This window comes from Bactrocera tryoni, chromosome 1 (assembly GCF_016617805.1).
Source record: "Bactrocera tryoni isolate S06 chromosome 1, CSIRO_BtryS06_freeze2, whole genome shotgun sequence".
NCBI classification, from domain to species: domain Eukaryota; kingdom Metazoa; phylum Arthropoda; class Insecta; order Diptera; family Tephritidae; genus Bactrocera; species Bactrocera tryoni.
The window spans coordinates 78,574,157-78,593,043 of record NC_052499.1 but is presented as its reverse complement, the minus strand read 5'-3'; the positions used below and the strand labels follow the sequence as shown (position 1 = coordinate 78,593,043).

Genomic DNA, 18,887 nt, shown 5'->3' with positions numbered 1-18,887 from the left:
TAAAATCATGATTAAATTAGAATAAAGCAAAAAATAAAATTAAAACAAACTAAAAACACAGTTACAAATTAAAATTAAAATTAATAAAAAACTTAAAATTAAAACTAAAATTATAATTAAAGTTAAAACAAAAAAAAAAAACAAACGTTAACTTCGGCTGCACCGAAGCTAAAATACCCTTCACAGGTTCATTTCTTTTAGTAACTATGTGTCCAGTTTGTATGGAAGCTGTATGCTAAAGTAATCCGACAATTTTTTCGGAGATTATGTTATTATCTTAAGCAGTAATCCATTTAAAATTTCGTGAAGATACCACGTCAAATGCGAAAGTTTTCCATACAAGCCCTTGATTCCGATCATTCGGTTTGTATAGCAGCTATATGCTATAGTAAGCCGATCTGAACCATTTCTTCTGATATTATCTTATTTCTATAAAAATTAACTCATACCAAATTTCGTGAAGATATATCTTCAAATGAGGGAGTTTCCCATGCAAGCATTTTATTCCGATCATTCAGTTTGTATGGCAGCTATATGTTATTATGGTCCGATATCGGCAGTTTCGATAAATAAGCAGCTTCTTGAAGAGAAAATGATGTCTGCGAAATTTCAAAACGATATCTTAAAAATTGAGGGACTAGTTTGTATATATACAGACAGACGGACAGACAGACAGACGGATATGGCTGAATCGACTCAGCTCAAACTACTGATCATTTATATATACACTTTATGGTGTCTGCGACGCTTCCTTCTGGGCGTTACAAACTTCGTGACAAACTTAATATACCCTGTTCAGGGTATAATTGTAATGATAATTAAAACCAAGGTTAAAGTAAAATAAATTATTAAATTTTAATTATTATAATTTTAATGATTTCTAAAATTAAAACAAAATCAAAATTATCGTCAAACTTCAAAGTACAAAGTACATCGTTAAAGTTAAATAATTTTAAATAAGTTTATTAAAATTAAAATTAATAATAAATTTCAAATTAAAAAATAAACTTACAATTACAATTAAAATTAAAAAAAATAAGAATAAAAATTACTATTAAATTAAAAATTAAAATAAAACTTAAAATTAAATCTAAAATTGTAATTACAGCTAAAATTAAAATCAAAATTAAGTTTAAATTTAAATTTAAATTAAAACTAAAATTAACATCAAACTTCAAATTAAAATTTTAATTACAATCAAAACAAAATTTAAAACTAAAATTAAACCCAAATTAACAACAAACTTTAAATTAAAGTCAAAATTAAAGTTATATTGAAATTAAAATTAATATTAAACTTTAAATTAAAATTAAACTTACGATTACAATTTGAATTAAGGTCAAAATAAAAATCGAAATTAAAAAAAATCGTAAAATAAAAAATATAAATTAAAATGAAAATCAAAAATAAAAATCATAAGTAAACTAGAATAAACCAAAAATTAAAACTAAAATGACAATTAAAATTAAAATTAACAAAAACTTATGATTAAAGCTAAAATAATAATTAAATTTAAAATTAAAATCAAAATTAAATTTAAAATTGAAAGTAAAACTAAAATTAAAGTCATAATTAAATACGAATAAAACAAAAATTAAACTCAAAATTACAATTAAAGTTAAAATTAAAATTAAATTGAAATTAATAGAAAATTTAAAATTAAAACTAAAATTATAATTAAAGTTAAAATTAAAAAAAAAAATAAAAATTGTTAAAAATTAATTTAAAATTATAACTAAAAATTAAAATAAATAAAAAAATAAAATTAAAATAAAAATTTAAACAAAATTTAAATTAAAATTAAGATCAATTTAACATTAAAATTACAAAAAAGAATAAAACAAATTTTTGACGTTTCCGAAAGAATCACTTTTTATAGAACAGGTCGAATCGGTATATTTTTTTTCTGTAAGTTAGTAGTACTGTTAGTGACATCTATGCTAAATTTCACGTCAAACTATTCATTAGTATTTGAGATACGCGTCGTTTTATGAGGCTCTAAAAGTGAATTCTTCGATTTTTACTATGTCTGAATTTATTAATCAAAGAAGTGCACCATCTCATACTGCATTGGTTATACGTGATCATTTCGCAACATTTTCAACTAATATCGAGCCGCAACCACCGCATTCGCCTGATTTACATTCGTGTAACTTCTGGATATATAGCAAATTCATATGACCACTCCGAGGACACCGTTTTGACTCAATTGAGGATATAAAAGCTGAATCGAAGAAGGCTCTAATGGCCATCATGACGGAGCAGTTTTCCAAGTGCTATAATGACTGAAAAATCCGTTGGCTTAAGTGTATTGCAGTGGGAGATTAAATGGACAAAATTCACCTTTCAATTTGATCACAGTATTATAAGCGAATTAATCAATTATTCATCCATTTAATCTCAATTTTATTTTTTACTTAAAAATCATTAAAAAGCTTAAAATGTGCAAAGATCTTATTTTATTAACCAACTACTGTTGCTGTGCCGCACCACAATTCGCCAATCTCAAATTTAAATGTCTACGAAGTGCCCACGAATCATTAAGCGAGTCAATGAAACGCAAACGAAACAATATTTACAAGCAGACTTCTCCATATCTTACAGCTCGACTGCAATTAAACAATAAGCAGTGAGTTGAGCATAATAGAATACATGTTGCATGCAACAAATGTGCGCTTTTAAAGTCATTACATGCAACGCAATCGATTGCAGTCAATGGAAGGCGGCTGAGTGGCAGCAAAGTGCAAGTAGAATAAAGTCTAAGAAATAAAAATAATAAACACGCGCATAACCGAATAAATTATAAATTAGAGCAAACAGCAGTGCGCGCATGCGCCGGTTTCCACTGTCGCTTTTATTTTCCTGGCAGTGGAAGCCACACAGAAGCAATCTCAGCACATTAATGTCCGTGGCTTCAGCGTCGCACAAAAAATGCCAACCAACCTGATCGACTTGCGGGGTTTGCAATTCTCTTGCTGCTACAGCTGGTCGCTTCTGGCGGTAGTAAGCACATCTGCACATATGTAAGTATGTATGTGGACATGTGTGCGCCCGGCTCGATGGCTATACTGGCCATGAGCAGCCATGCGGTAGTGCAGCGTAATGTGGCATGCGTGTGCAACCGGTATGCGGCTTAAGAACCGGCGAGCGGGCAACCGCGCACAACATGCTGCATTTATAAATAAAACGTTTGGCTGTGCAATATTTTCGATTAACTAATGATTGCTTAATTCAAGTGTTTTGCTGCTGCTGTTGTTGTGGTTGTTGTTGCTGTCTTTGACGTGGACTTTGCTTTTTAGCGTTTTTTTTTGTTTGCTTTATTTGTGCGGCATTATTTGTTTTGCTGGTAATTTTAATGAAAATTTTCTTTCTTTTTGTGTTTGTTGTTTTTTGTAATATAATGTGGAAAGTAACGTAGCGGCTGTTTATTTTTGTAAAGTTGTTAACATTTAAATAATTTATTAATATTTATTTGAGTTCTTGACTTATTATGCCCTAAACAAACAAGTGCCGTCTGTTTGTATAACGCAATAAGCTCTCAGTTTTCGAGATATCGTTCTGAAATTTTGCACAAGTCCATTTCTTCTCAAGAGGCTTTTTATTTGTTAGTATCGCCGAAATCAGACCGTTATAGGATATAGCTGCCATACAAACTGACAAGTTGGACGTCTGTTTGTTTAATGAAGTAGTCTCTCAGTTTTTGAGATATCGTTCTGAAATTTTGCATACGTCCATTTCTTTTCAAGAAACTGATAATTAGTTAGAATCGCCAATATCGGACAACTAGAGGATATAGCTGCCATAGAAACCGGCATATCAAAGTTATGTTTTTGTATGGAAACATTTTTTATTTGACAAGAAATCTTCATGAAATTTGGTACAGACTGCTGACCAAAATAGCGCTACTATCTCTGAACAAACTATTTAGATCGAAGCACTATATCATATAGCTGTCATACAAACTGACCAATCGAAATCAAGCATGGAAATCTTTTTATTTCACTAGATATGTATCTTCACGAAACTTGCCCTAGATCATTGTTCAAAGCTATGCTTTTATCAATTCGCAACTTTATTTTAATATTACGCCAATATTTTAGGAATTCAAAACTTATTTTCATATTTTATTTTGCTCGAAAAATTTTCCTGCCTTTGCCTGCTTTCGGTTTTTTCCATTTGCCGCTTTTTTGCAAACACATTTGCAATCACGTTTTCTGCCTTTTAATTCCGACGTATTTCATTCCGACGCGTGCGGAATAAATACATACAAACAAACTAGCTGTAGTCCAAATTGTTAGCATAAAGCAGCCTTAAACGAGGAACTGCTCTAACTTTGTATGCGCACAAACGAAATATTGGAAATTTTCCGCGCGCCTAACCGGCCAGAGCCGGTCTGTGATCGATAGTGACGCCACTAAATTCTTCAGACATACTACATTCTATATAGTACATATGTTTGTTTGTATATATACATATGTATGCATGTATGTGTTAGGTGTCCCCCTTCATGCACGGTTGTCAGTGTATGCGTGCATTGAACTTGCTTGTAGCATGCTTTTAGTTACTGTAGCTGGTGAAACCCGCCGCTTTCTTCTGTCTATGTTTTTTTTCCGTTTCCTTTTTGTAACATTCTAGAAACGTCAGAATAAGTGACGCAACTAAATGATACAAAAGCACACTAGTAAAAAGCCGGTAGCGTGCAAAATAATAAAGTTACAATGAAAACAACAACCTCCCTCTTTTTTGCAGCAGCAATTAAACGCTGCTTTGATTTTTCGCTGACGCGCAGGCGCAAATTGCAAGCTTCAATTCAGTTTATGCTGGTGCACACATACACTTGCAGCTATTTGTTACTGAAGTAAGGCGTAGCATGCAAGGAATGCTGCTTGATTACAGCGGCGCGACAAATGCACAATAGAATCATGTTCCTATTTACAGAATAAAGTGTGTTTGGGTGTGCACTTATTTATATACAAACTTGTGTGGACTTTGTAGTAATTTTTTTCAGTTAAGCACTTCGTAATTTACATAAATAATTTTACAACTGTCATCTTAGCACTTTATAATGTTAGCCGGTTTATAGAGAGCAAGCTTTTTGAGAGGCTTGCGGTAGCTGAATGGACTTAGAGTTAAGAAATGCTCATGGGATTTTTGTAGATCCGCTTGAAGGTGTATAAAAATATACACATTTGTTATTATATGAACTTGAAAAGTGTTGAAACAGTCCGACAATACATTTTAAATGCTAAAATTGAAGATTTTTTTTATTTAAGGCTTAAGGAGTTATATCCAGTTAGAAGGCTCACTAAACGCGAATTTTCCAAAAAAAATTTCTGAGAAAACTTTTAAATTTATTGGTCCAAAAGTATGTACACATATTATTGAATCTTTTAACTGGGATAAAGACTTAATATTATTAAATATATTTATATGGAAAGGAACTACAGCTGAACCCCCTGAGCTACTCTCAAAAAGAACGTTTTCCCGTGAACACTATATCTTTGAACTGGATCCTCTGAAATTAAAAAATCAAACAGATTTCGTTAAAGTAATGTTAAATCTAGTAATTTATAATAATTTTTTGATTTCTAAAAAAATAGTTTTTTGGCCAAAATTTCAGCTTTAAATTGGTCATAAAAAATATTTATCGGTGAGAAAAAATTGAAGATTACTAAAAATCATATTTAAGAAGCTCGTGTAGTAGTTGTAGAAATATTTCAGCAATTAATTGATTACGCTAAAAAGCAGCTTAAAATATGTTGTATACATTTCAGCGCAAAGCAAATTAACATAAAACAAAATAAAACGCTAAATTCGGCTATAATAACCTTCACAGGTGCATTTCTTATAGCATAAAATGATATAAAAAGATTTTTAACACGATTTTGGTCGGTCAGTTTATATGGCAGCCATATGTTAGAGTGGTCTGATCTGAACAATATTTTCGGAGATTATTGTGTTGCCTTGAGTAATAATCTATGCCGAATTTCCTGACGATACCTTGTCAAATAAAAAAGTTGTGCATACAAGCACACGACTTCAATTGTTCAGTTTGTATGGCAGCTATATGCTATAGTCATCCGATCATCTGATAAATGAGCAGCTTCTTGGAAAGAAAATAGCGTGTGCGAAATCAACAAGCTCGCATGTTTGATGTGGTTTGAAATCGGTTGTTAAAAAATTGTAGATCTAGTCTGAAAAAAAATTCAAAAACTCTGAGTTTTTCAGCCGTTCAAGCCAAAATGCGCATTGTTGAAATATAGGCTAGTTGGAATTTTAAAGAAAATGTAATTATATTGCCCGAAACTGAAAATCAAAAAGAATAAAATGTAAGCTTTGTAAAAATGCTTTAAAACCCTACTAAATATTTTTAGTATTCCGCATAATCATTAAAAATCAGTTGGAAATTTTTAATTCAACTACCTGTTACCCCGCGCATAAAAGTAACGTAAATTATTATTTTTTTTACAATAAAAACCACTTATTAATCATAACAGTATTTTCCAACGCGCCAACGGAATTGTCTACACGCTAAGTGAACGCTTAGTAAAACCAATTAAAAGGGTGTTATTTCGTGTAACAGACTACCTAAAAGCAGTACAACAACACACACGTGCACTTAACTAGAAGCTCAATCACGTCAGTGATTGCATGCTCTTACAGTTCATTTATAATATAATTTTTCAATATAGAAAGACGTGCGATTATCTAGTAAACATATATAACTTATATATGTAAGAATGTAAATTGCTTTTGTTGTTGTTTTCATATTTTCTTCTCATCAGCCAAGTGCAAATATTGTCATAGAAATTGCTAGGAAATGTTTATACTTGCAGCAACACTTAAGTGCTTACGTTAGAATTTATTTACTAAACACTGTAAGTGTGTATATGCATTAGAGGTGTGCAGTTATAAAACTATATGATTGCATATCTAATTTATTATGTTCAATTTAGTGAGATGCGAGTTAGTTTAATAGCTTTGCAGTGTCATGCAGCAAGACAACAGAAAGTGGCTCTGCAGTTGCTGTAATGTTTGCATTACTATTAACAGTAATTTTGACTGCTAACATATGTTGAGTTAAAAAATCCATGCACATATGCTTTACAGACTCATTTAACATATGAGTTATTAACAGTGGCAATGTAAAATTTTTTCTTATAATAGCATCGATAAACTGATACTGTTAATAGAAAAATAAAATAAAATATAATTTATGTAAACACTTAAATCCCAACAAAAATAACTGCTTACATTGTTCCCATGTTAAGCGTTCAACTCTAATCCGCATATTTGTATATACTTTGCAGTATGCATTTAACAGTTGACTGTCAAACTGTACTTAACATAATCAACATTGGCTGACGGTAAATTGACATGTTCGGAATTTGTTCTCAAAACTAACATTTATTTAGTGTTTGTTTGGCAAGTAAATTGTTTCCTTATAAGTATGCGAAGTAATCTACTCCTTTTAACGGGCGCGTAAGAGCACTCAAACCCAAAAGACTGTTTATTGTCTGCACGTTTCTACTTGCAATAGCAGTACAAACTAACAGTTATAGTAAAATATTCATGAAAAATAAAATTACAACGCAGCTACTATCTGTTTAGGTGTGACGCTGTTTATGAAGAATGTTTATAAAAGTGAAATTAATCACTTGAGCATGTATAAGTACATACAAGTATTTGAGTATAAACTATCAAAAGTTAACTGACTTTGTAGAAGTTTCGATAATAAATGAGAAAAACTGCAAAGTAGGCACATTAAAAAACTTCGAAGTTGTGTTGTGTTCAATACGGTTTATTTTGCAATAAATATTTTTTGAAAAAAATTTAAATATATTATTTAGGGATTGTACAGCTGTGCTTTCGGGATCTCGAAATTGTTTTTGAATTTTTTAAAGCATTGAAATATAACTATTTATTTAAAAACTTTTCCGAATAAATGTTTGTTGAAACAGATTTCAATTATATTATTTCGGGATCGTAAAGCTGTACTTTCGGGATCCCGAAATTGTTTTTGATTTTTTAAAACATTTTAAATAAAAAAAATTAATTAAAAACTTTTTGTAATAAATATTTGTTGAAAAAAAAAATAAAATGCATTATTTCGGTATTATAAAGTACAGCTTTTACAGCGGGATCCCGAATTTTTTGAATTGTTTACAACATTTATTTATTGATAAACATTTTTTTCGCATTAATATTAAATACGTTTTTTCGGGATTATAATTTCGGGATCCCGATTTTTTTTGTGATAAAAAATGCTACAATTTAAAAATACGCTTACAATAAAATTGATTTCCTTAACTTAAACTAATCAATAATTCCCAATCTTTATTTAGTAGCTCTATCCACTGGGAATTTTACAAAAGTTTAGACAGTTTGTTTTCAGCAAGACACATACATATGTATGTATGTATGTATAATACTATCAAAACCCGAAATAAAATCGGGATCCCGAAAATTTATTTGATTTAGAACTCTTGATTGCTTTAAATATTTTAGTTCATATTAACTTTTTCTATAAGTAAAAAATATTTTTAAAAATTCCGAAAACTTAATTTTGTAATACGGGATCCCGACATTATTTTAAATTTTTTAATAACTTCGAAAAAAATTGTATATTAGTAAAAACTTTATAGAATGTTATAATGATGATCACAAAGAGAATCCGAAATCCGTATAAGCAAATCTAGTTGGAAATTATTTGTAACAGCTCTTCAAATTTTGTTAACTCTCATTATTTAATTAAATAAACATAAATCGCTTAAAAAATGCTATAACTTAGACCAATTTCAAAAATTTGGGGAGGTTACACTACTCCTGCTGAAATACAAGATAGCCTGTGATTATTTAATTAATATGCACCGTGTTATAACCATTTATCAACCATATTTGAATTAATTTCGAAATAAACTAACAAATATGCCAGCATATGCCGAAATAATTATGGATTATAAATTTTGGCACGTTCTTAAAAATTGAGGTCACTTTGTACTAGCAGCACAGCCTTAAGCTGCAGCAACAGAACGCCGCTTTAATCCAAAATGTTTACAAAATGTTGTTGCTGGAATTCCTTCATAACGAATTTTTGTTGCATATCTCGTTCAACTAATCTTAAATGGGCGCTTTGTATCAATATGTATACAACATAATTCCAACAGAATACCTACATACATGCAAACATAGGTGCTTATGTATGTCCGTCAAGAAAGCAACTGGCAGCACTAAATGACTGTCTGTCTACTTTGCCACGTTAAACGCCTTGCTTTGACAGGCGGCGCGCGCAGTCTTTTGTAATTCTCTTATCCGCTCTGGTTTCGAACAAGATTACAAAGCAGGTGAACATGGTGCTGGACAAGTAAAGAATCAAAATTGAAAGCGAAATTGCACGGCGGCATGCTGTACATGCTGTTCGTGGTTACAGGAGCATACACGTAATGAAAGGAAGGCGAACATGAGCATGAAAAGTAAAATTGGAAATGAAAATGAATACTATCAAAAGCATGAGCGCACTGAGCATATATAGTTGTTGTTTAGGAGAATATAATTTATAATTTACTATTTATTTATAAAGATCTTCAATTATCATTTTTTATATATGTTTCTTAAATTATTAGAACTTGTCAAAATCTCCCCAATCACAATTTTTCTATTCACACAATACCCCACACATCACCAACTCACTGCGCCATTTTTACATTTTTGTATAGCTTAGTAAAACTTTAAACTTTGTTTTGCTTACTTTTTATTGTTTTAACCTCAAAATGGTAACGTGACCGTTACAAAAAGCCTTTAAATCGCTTTCCAAAGATCAAGCACTCACTTATGGTCAAGCATTGCCCACTGCTCATAAGCAAATTGTTAAGTGCTTAAGCTTAATTGGGGTTGAAGTGGTTTACTGTTAGCTTGTATGTATGTATGTACTTTGACTTAAGCACAACATTTTTGTAAACAAATCTACTTAATACCGATAATTTCCATATAAAATTTGTTTACAAATAATTAAAACTGGAATTTGTGAATTTAAATTCAGGCATTCAGCGTGGGAGCTTAGTTCTAAGCCGCCAAATGGTTGCGTCCATTTATGTTATGCAATAAATTTCTTTCCAAATAATGCTTATTAATTAAATTTTAGAAATACTGGTTTTGTGATTTTCGATACTTTTTTAAGTACGTCAAATAAACATTTTAATAATAATATTTAAAGAATATATTTTGAATGTTTTTTTCATTAAATTTTCATTATGAATTTTTGTTAATTGCTTTTAGAAAATGCTGAAAAATAAGCCGTTAACTGTGGTGTATAATTCAAAAGCTGCGAATAATAACTGCATTTCAACATCAATAAATTTTTAATATTATTTCTCAGAAAAGCCTTATATTCTAGAATTCTAGATAACAGTAAAAAATATTAGTTTTGAAAAATACCGTTCGGGATCCCGAAATTCAACTCACACTTGTCGAATATTTTTAACATGTAATAAACATAGTTTTGGTAGCTTCAAAATTTGCGAGGTGAATTCGCAAACAATTTTTAACCCTCATCGAGACCAACGGGTCTGGCAATATTTTGTTTTTAAATGTTATTTAAAGGTTTGCATTCATAATAATTAAATATTTTATAAAATTTTATAAATAAGTTTGTGGTTATTATCATTAGTAAGCAATCATCAAAATAAAAATATGAATCCCGAAATGGCAATCCCGAAAATAAATAATGTTCGGGATCCCGGAATTTTTATAAGCTTATTTAGTTTTTCTCTAACTGCAACGAAATTTGAATCACACTTGTTACATACTTTAACATTTATTAAACATTACCCTCACCTAGAATATTAATGAGATTTTACTATTATCTTCATAATTTTTAACTATTCTCTCTTTTCTCTTCTTTTTCTCCTTGCAGGACTACTACATCAACACAATTTACGCTGGCTGGCGTGATCTCATGGACAACAAATCTGATCCGCGCACACGAGATTGGCCATTGATGGATTCGCCCTTCCCCACCATAGCGATCAGTTTGTCCTACGCATACTTCGTAAAGGTGAGTGCACGCACAGAAAGGACAAAGTGAAAATCAGAAACAAGAAACAATTACTAAAACTAGTTGTAAGCTATCTACGTCAATTGAGAAGAAAAAGAAGTTGTATGCTGGCAGCAAGCACTGACTTGCGCTATCAACAAGTGAAGATTCACATTGGAGTGAAATGAAAAGCATCAATTTTCTTAGCATGCAGAGAAGTGGATGCGTATATACCAAGTCGTTGAAAGAGAAGGAAATAATATATAATAGACGCTGATGTGCAGCTCAAACATTAACCATAAACAAGACAGCATTATTATGTCCCATAAAAACCAGTCTGAGGTGGCAGCAAGACTACTAATTTAGAACCGCAGGTTTAACCAAGTTGGAGCGTCCTTTTGTTGTTGGTGAATAACACTTAGATATATATTTTTAAAAATATCTTCTAAGTCATTAAATTGAGATTTTTCAAAAAGTTTCGTTAAGTATTAAGTATCAAATTAATTTTCGAATAAAAATGTTAGAGCTACTATGTTCTACTCTTTTTCATAACAGTTAAAAAACTTAATTTCAAATTATAGTAATTTTATTAAAAGTGTTCCAAGACCTGGGATGTCCTTCTAGGGTGCACTTTTTCAAACAACCCTTGAAGGAGCTGAATGGCCTGGGCAGCTTGGGTTGATTGTGTCTCCAGCTGACCGTGAGCGGGCCAGTTCGTCTTCCTTTATGTGTCCTTCTATTTCTATATTATACTTATACCCAGTTGGTATTAACTGTTTACTGCTAAAAGTCTATTGATTGAAGGCCTTAAGTGCCGCTTGGCTATCCACTAGAATGTTTATTCACTTGCTGCTTAGAGCAGACCTCTGTTATGCCCACAATTTCGGCCTGAAAGACCAATTGTATAGTTCTTCATGTAGTTTGAAGCTGCTTTCCGTGCTTGGACTACAGAAAAAGCCCGCTTTGTTCCTTTTTCAGCCCTTGATCCGTCAGTAAATATGTAGATTTCGCAGTTATAGCTGTCGATCACATAATCATTCGCTCAATTTTTTCTACTGGGGAATGAAAATAAGTGGCCTACAATCATAAGCCGGATGACCTAGGCAATGCCTCAAACCTCACTTGAATGTCAAGAATAATATCGGATGTCAAGAATAATATCCCGAGCCTTTGTTAAAGTATTTTTCAATGGGTCCGTAATCCTCAGCAAGTAAGGTCGTTGTACTTGTTTCGGTGGTTTAATATGTTACTTTTTTGATAGTAACATCCAACAACATATGATAGTATGGAGCAGATAACGCTTGTATAGAGCCTGTAGACCATCTGAGGCCGTAAAACCACTTTGAGGCAATGGCTATTCTGTGCCATATTCGAAGTGCTCTCTCTCAATGTATTCTCTCCAGCTTAGTTTTTTATCTAGAATAACATCGAGATATTTGACCGAGCTCGAGAGTGAAATGGTTCTGCGCCTTAATGAGGGGAGATTGAATTGAAAAGTTTTCGTTCTTCCTATAAAAACACAGATTTTTGTTTTCTCCAAATTAACAGTTAGTCGGTGGCGCTCCGCCCAGCAGACGGAGATGTCTACAACCTTTTCTATGAGCAGCGATATGCGGTAGCTGCCTAGCAGACAACCTTGAAGTGTTCCTGTCAAGGAGAAATAGTCGTCGTCGCAATTAGTAAACGTAAATTTACATAAAAAACCAAAACTAAGTTGGAAACTCTTCATATTGGCAATTTCAAAAATATTTCTAAAAACTTTTTTAAACTAAAAATTATTTTATTTCGTTTTCTTAACAAATTTTACGTTTTCATAAATTATACTATAAATGTTAATAAATCATATGATAAATCTGTGAACTAACCCGACCACTTGCGTACGCGCACTTTCCCACCAATCCAAAAAGACTTGCATATACCTGCAAGCCATTAAAATAGCTGATAAAAGCATAAATATCAAATTAACCGCAACGAACTGGTCCAACAACGTGTTTTCCCCTCGCATTTTGCTTGCCTGTTTTTATCGAAAAATAATCAACTGTGCTAATTGTCCCTTCACCCTCGAAGCGATGGCGTATCAGCCGAAAAAGCATGTGCATATGGCTTTTGTTTTTGTTATTATTTATCCATTTTTTTGTTTTAGTTTTGGGTTTCGACTGCAAGTTTCGATTATAATAGCTTGAAAAGAGTTCAGGGTCATTGATTGCACTCGTAGTCTCACTTAGGTCTGCATTAATTAAGCCATACACACATCCATACATATGTTGTTTGTGCTGGTGTTGTGTATGTGTGTGTTATGAAAATACCCGACTTCTGCATAAAAATGTAATAAAGGTCGTCGTATTGATAGTTTCGATTATATAGATTTTAAAGTGGCATGCTGCGGTTTCGTATACTTCCTGCTTCGCTGCTGCTTTGGTCGAGATAAAAGACTTAAGCGACGAACTTTTTGAGGAAGTGATAAAACACAATTGATTTGTGCGATAATAATGCAATTTTTGAGCGCTTGCTACATATTTTAAGAATAACAGTGCGAAAAATGCTATACAAAATATGCATTTATGCTTATGATTTTAGTTCAATATTGAATTTTTAATAATAAGGCAGTCGCAGTGCTACAAAAGACTTTGGGAAGGAACTCGAAAGCTGAATTCTAATAAGTGGGGTATTCAAAGAAGTTTTAGGTATGAATTTGTTTACTTTTATGATTGTCCACTTGCTATAAGAAAACATATTTCAAAATTTTGAATTAATTATGAGAAGTATTTTGAATTTATTTGAATTTAACAGCCAAATTAGATGTTAACTTTTTTTATATATAATAAAAGTATGTACCAGAAAACTATTAGTAAGCCCTTTTTGAATATCATTATTATTATTTTCGTCTAAGTAAGCTGGTATTTAACACATTTTCGACGCTTTTCAATATAAGTTTTAGTACAAAACTGAAAAGAAAAATAATTATTCCGTACATTTTATAAATTTTCTCATAAATAATATTTACTCTGACTTCAATAATTTCTTTACAAATCACCTGTTATATAATTCTTCTCTTTGCTTTTATTTGCAATTTAATAAAGCACACACCTCTCTTCAATGTGCATTTCAATGAGAAGATCTCATAAAACTCTTCAAGAAATGTCAGTCAATCAGGCGTTGCTATCAAATTAACCGTATTTGTTTAATTAAATTAATCAACACCTATTTCAACAGTTGAATTTAACATTGACTTTGATGGAGAAATGCGCATGCAACTAATTTATTGACCAAACAACACACCCAACTGCATGTCAACTGTCAACAGCTGTGTTGTGTGCTTCCGATGAGTTACGTGTGTGTGCAATGCGCTATAAAATGAAGTGCACAGTGTGTGGAGTTGACAAAAATGTTAGTCAAAAAAATGTTTTATTTCAATTTCTTTTAAATTGAAATTAAAAATTGAAAAAATATAATTCTAGAAGTTTTTTTGACTTAAATTTTTGTTTACATTTTATTAAAAATGTGTATATCTAAACTAAATTTTTTTTAAATTGCAATTAAAAATTAATAAAAATTATTCATTATTATTTAATTAATTATTTAAAAATTAATAAATTATTAATTAATTATCAATTAATAAATTATTAATTTTTATTCTTGAACTGAAGTTTTTTAAAATTGAAATTAAAAATTGAATTAATAATTTTCTAAAAGTTTTTTGACTTAAACGTTTTTGAAATCTTATTAAAAAGTTAAACTTTTTTTAATGAAATGCACAGTGTATGGAGATCTTGAAAATAGTGGTAGACAAATTTTTTGATTTGAATTTTTTTTTTTTGATATAAAAAGTTTGAAAAAATAATTACCTGGTATATTTTTTGACTTGAAATTTTTTAAAATTTTATTAAAAAGTTAATTTTTTTTATTGAAATTACAGTGAGCAACGTTTTAAAAAATTTCTTTAAAAAGTTAGTTTCGTTTTTTTTACGTCGCCACCTCTTGACTATTGACAATTGAGAGAAAAATACTATTTTTACAACTTCATTGAATTTTAAGCATCTTTTAAACGTTTTTATTTGTTTTTTTTTTATTAATTAATTGAGATATGTAAATATATTTTTTTCGAAGCATAAGCCGCATTTTTTGAAGTTTTATTCACTGATCCCAACAAAATTTATTGCTATTTCATTAAACTTTTTTCTAAACATTTTTCAAAATTCTACAATTTTTTCAAAAATATTTAAAATTTATTATTTAGCAACAGTTATTAAGGTTATATTCATATTTCATTTTCTTTTTCTCAAAACATTTTTCGAAATTCCACAATTTTGTGTTATTCTATGCACTGATCCCACCAGAATATGCTGTTACTTTATTTAAGATTTTTTCAAAACTTTTTTTCAAATTTTTTTCAAACTTTTTTTCAAAACATTTTCCGAAATTTCATTTTTTTTCAAAAATATTTACATATTAAAATTTTTTATCAGTGCATGCAGTATGTATGTATATATAATTTTCTTTAAATTTTCATTAACTCCGCCCCACTGTGGCTCACATTGTCCCGCCATGCGTCAAAACGAATTCACACCCGTGTAAATTGGCAAAGTTGATTTTGTTAATTGCTTGGTGTGCAAATTATATATTAAAGTCTATTTGCACATACATCATTTTCACCTTTTTTGTTTTTCTTTTGTAATTCGCCATTTTCTAGGCTTCGTTTTAGCAGCAAACCATAGGTCCAATTTGAGTTCATTACAAAAAACTGAAATGTTTGTTCACATGATTGCCACCTCTGTTGACTGACATTAATGTTAACTTCATTATAACAGCCATTGTTATGTTGTTGCTGCAAATGATTTGTGGAAAAAAACGACTTTTGCATATTTCTTTTATGATGCTGAGCACCCTAGCATCATACAAGAAATCGTTATGCGTGTGTGTGTGTGCAATCACGAAATCAAAGCTGGGCAGTGATTGCTATCATCTACTCTTTAGCTTTGAAACATACATACATGTGCGTGTATGCATGTGTTTGTGTGCTTTGTGTTGCGTTTGTCCAAATTTTAACTTTTTCACGCGCCACTACAACTATTGTTGTCTCTCCTATATGTTTGTTGTTGTTCTTTATTTTTGATATTTTTTTTGTGACTAATGCATTGACACATTTAACGACAGCCTCTGTGCTCAATTTGTGCAGAAAGGAATGGCTGAAGCTTGAAATTTATGCATGTCGCCATGCACACACACACATGCTTATGAATGCATACATACACATGCTCTTAATGATAATTTTGCAATAAGCGTTAAATCAAGCGCTTTTTATATGCTCATATTCATAAGCTTTTATTGTAATTTTGCTGCCTTTGATTTTCTATGTTTGCTATGCTCAGTTTTTTGTTTATTTTTATTCACTTTTATTTATTTTACTTTTATTTATTACTTTTAACTTATTTGTCATATCATTGAATGTCTGTTTCTTTGGCTTTTTTATCGCTCGACAGGTGCTGGGCCCCAAATTGATGGAAAACAGAAAACCTTTTGAGTTGCGCAAAGTCTTAATCGTTTACAATTTCGCGCAAGTGCTGTTCAGCGCTTGGCTATTCTACGAGGTAAATATACAATAAATACAATATACACATAAATTTTGATGATTTTTTTTAATGCTTTTCACATTTTCACTCCATAGTCCTGCATTGGCGGCTGGCTAAATGGCTATAATATCAGATGCGAGCCTGTGGACTATTCGAATTCGCCACGCGCGTTAAGGGTATGTCGAAGATAAAAATAGTAATTAAATTTTTTAGTGGAAATAATTTTCGGCAAGCAAGAAAATATTCGGACATGTTGCAAGCGCTCTTTAAAGAATTTTTTATTTAATATTTTTGCTCATTATTTGAGGTTGCAAAAAATATTTATAAGAATTTTAATTAAATAATGACTGTTAATTGCAAAAGGTGTGGTGATTGCAAAATATTTAAAAAAAAATAAACAAAAATTTAATTTTGTTTTTTGTGTTTGTTGTAAATTTTAGTTTATTTTCGAAATTTTGTAATTGTGGGACAATAAAATGCTTGAACATTTTCATACTCAAAACTAATTTTGCACAGAATGTAATAGCTTTGTGCATATGCTTATTGCTTTTAACACCCATAACTGAGTGAGTTAGACTTAGAGTTATACTACATACGTATATACATATATCAAAATAATTCAGTTGCCCACCATTCCACTTATTTCCTTGCATTTAACAAAAATTAATCAAATTATGTAGCCATTAGTTTGTAGTTATTGAATGTAGCTAGGGCCGTAGAGAGAAAATCGGGCCACGGGTTGGTTTAGAGAACTGTTCCAGCAAAAAAATACGCAAAATATTGTTTCAAAGAAGCAGAATTCCCAAATAACTCCGGACTCGGTAGATATTGTCCCTCATCTCCACTCCACCCTCCCTTCATATACCAAAAGAATTAGAGAAACGAAGCAAAAAACATTCTGTAAATACGGTGTAAACTTGATGTCTTGATAAGGTTAGTTTTAGAAATGTGAAATGTTTTCACTCGGACTGGTCTATATAAACCACGCGCACAAACCAAATCGGGTTTTTAGTTTTTGTTACAAACCGTCTCTGAACATCAGAGAGAAAGCAGGGGATCTGAACAATTCTTACAATTTCAACAATTTTTAGTTAATGTTTTGGGTATGAAGCGAGTTAATGCTAGAGTGGTACGAAAAGACCTAATTCCTTGGCAAAAACGAGGTATTACGTCCAGTATCAAAGTAATCACGAGACGTATTTTTATAAAGAACGATGAAACGTCCAAAAATGCAGCGAATTCCGCATCAAATACGAGCGGAGACTGAAAATAGCCAAGCTAAAGTCAGTAAACAAATAAGCTGATGTTCTTAGTTTTCTTTGATTGCCATGTGGTGGTTCATCATTGATTCGTTCTACAGGGTAAAGCGGCCAATAAGGACTATATCTCCGTTTGGAAGTATCTACATGCAGCAATTTGCCTTCTTCTTCTACTTTAATGGCGTAGACACCGCTTACGCGGAGTGTTTTCTTTCATACGGACGACATGACCCAGCTTAAAAGGCTGAATTTGTTGACAGATTTTCCACCACGATAATGAGCGGTCTCATTATAAGGTGATTGTGACTGATTTTTTGGTCAAACATAAATCGAAAGTACGAGGCTTTCATGATCCTTTCATTGGAATTACATTTTTACGTGGCGGGTCTCAAACCCTAGCGGCACAAACCCAGCTTGGGAGAAGGTTTCCTTGATCACGTTTATGTAGCGAGCTGCAAAACAGACTCTCGCTTGCAGCCGCATCTCGTGGACACGCGCTGGGACCTTGTTGAGCACTTAGGTAAACCGATTACCTCGAAGTGGCCCATTAAAGCTCCCTCTTTCTTAGCAGTGACCCTGAGATCCACACAGGTTGGCTACCGCACCTCACTCCCCAGATCATTGGAGCTGTCTGCGTGAGCGATTAGTATCGAAGAAAATGGAGTCACGACATGAGCTATACAGCAACATGGATAAAATAAGGCGCATAAAAATCAATGAATGAGCTGGCTAGGCCATGTCGTTCGCATGGAAGATGATGCTCCAGCGAAAAGCAAGCAAGGGCGCTCACGCCTAACGGAAGGACTCCGCAACCTGTCTGCACGAGGAATGTACAACAGATGTGACCTCGGAAAGGATGGAGGCATCTGGCGAAGTTTCGTTGGCCTCGACCCAGACCGACCAACGGTTGTGGGGAAGAAGAAAAAGAAAAAGAGAGTCATTCCTCAATCACTGTATTCGCCAGATGTGGCTCCCTGTGTCTTCGAAACTATGCCAAAATTAGAAAAATGTGAAGTTATTTAAAAG

At 31.8% G+C, this 18,887-nt stretch overlaps 1 protein-coding gene across 2 annotated transcripts in view; it reads left to right on the top strand.

Moving 5' to 3' along the window:
- LOC120782554 (elongation of very long chain fatty acids protein) overlaps positions 1-18,887 on the top strand; it is a 59,909-nt gene that overhangs the window by 37,935 nt on the left and 3,087 nt on the right. For both annotated transcript variants that reach the window (XM_040114886.1, XM_040114885.1), the window contains exons 2-4: positions 10,913-11,053; positions 16,513-16,620; positions 16,698-16,778. In XM_040114886.1, coding sequence (XP_039970820.1) covers positions 10,913-11,053; positions 16,513-16,620; positions 16,698-16,778 — 330 coding nt within the window. The remainder of the gene's footprint in view (positions 1-10,912; positions 11,054-16,512; positions 16,621-16,697; positions 16,779-18,887) is intronic.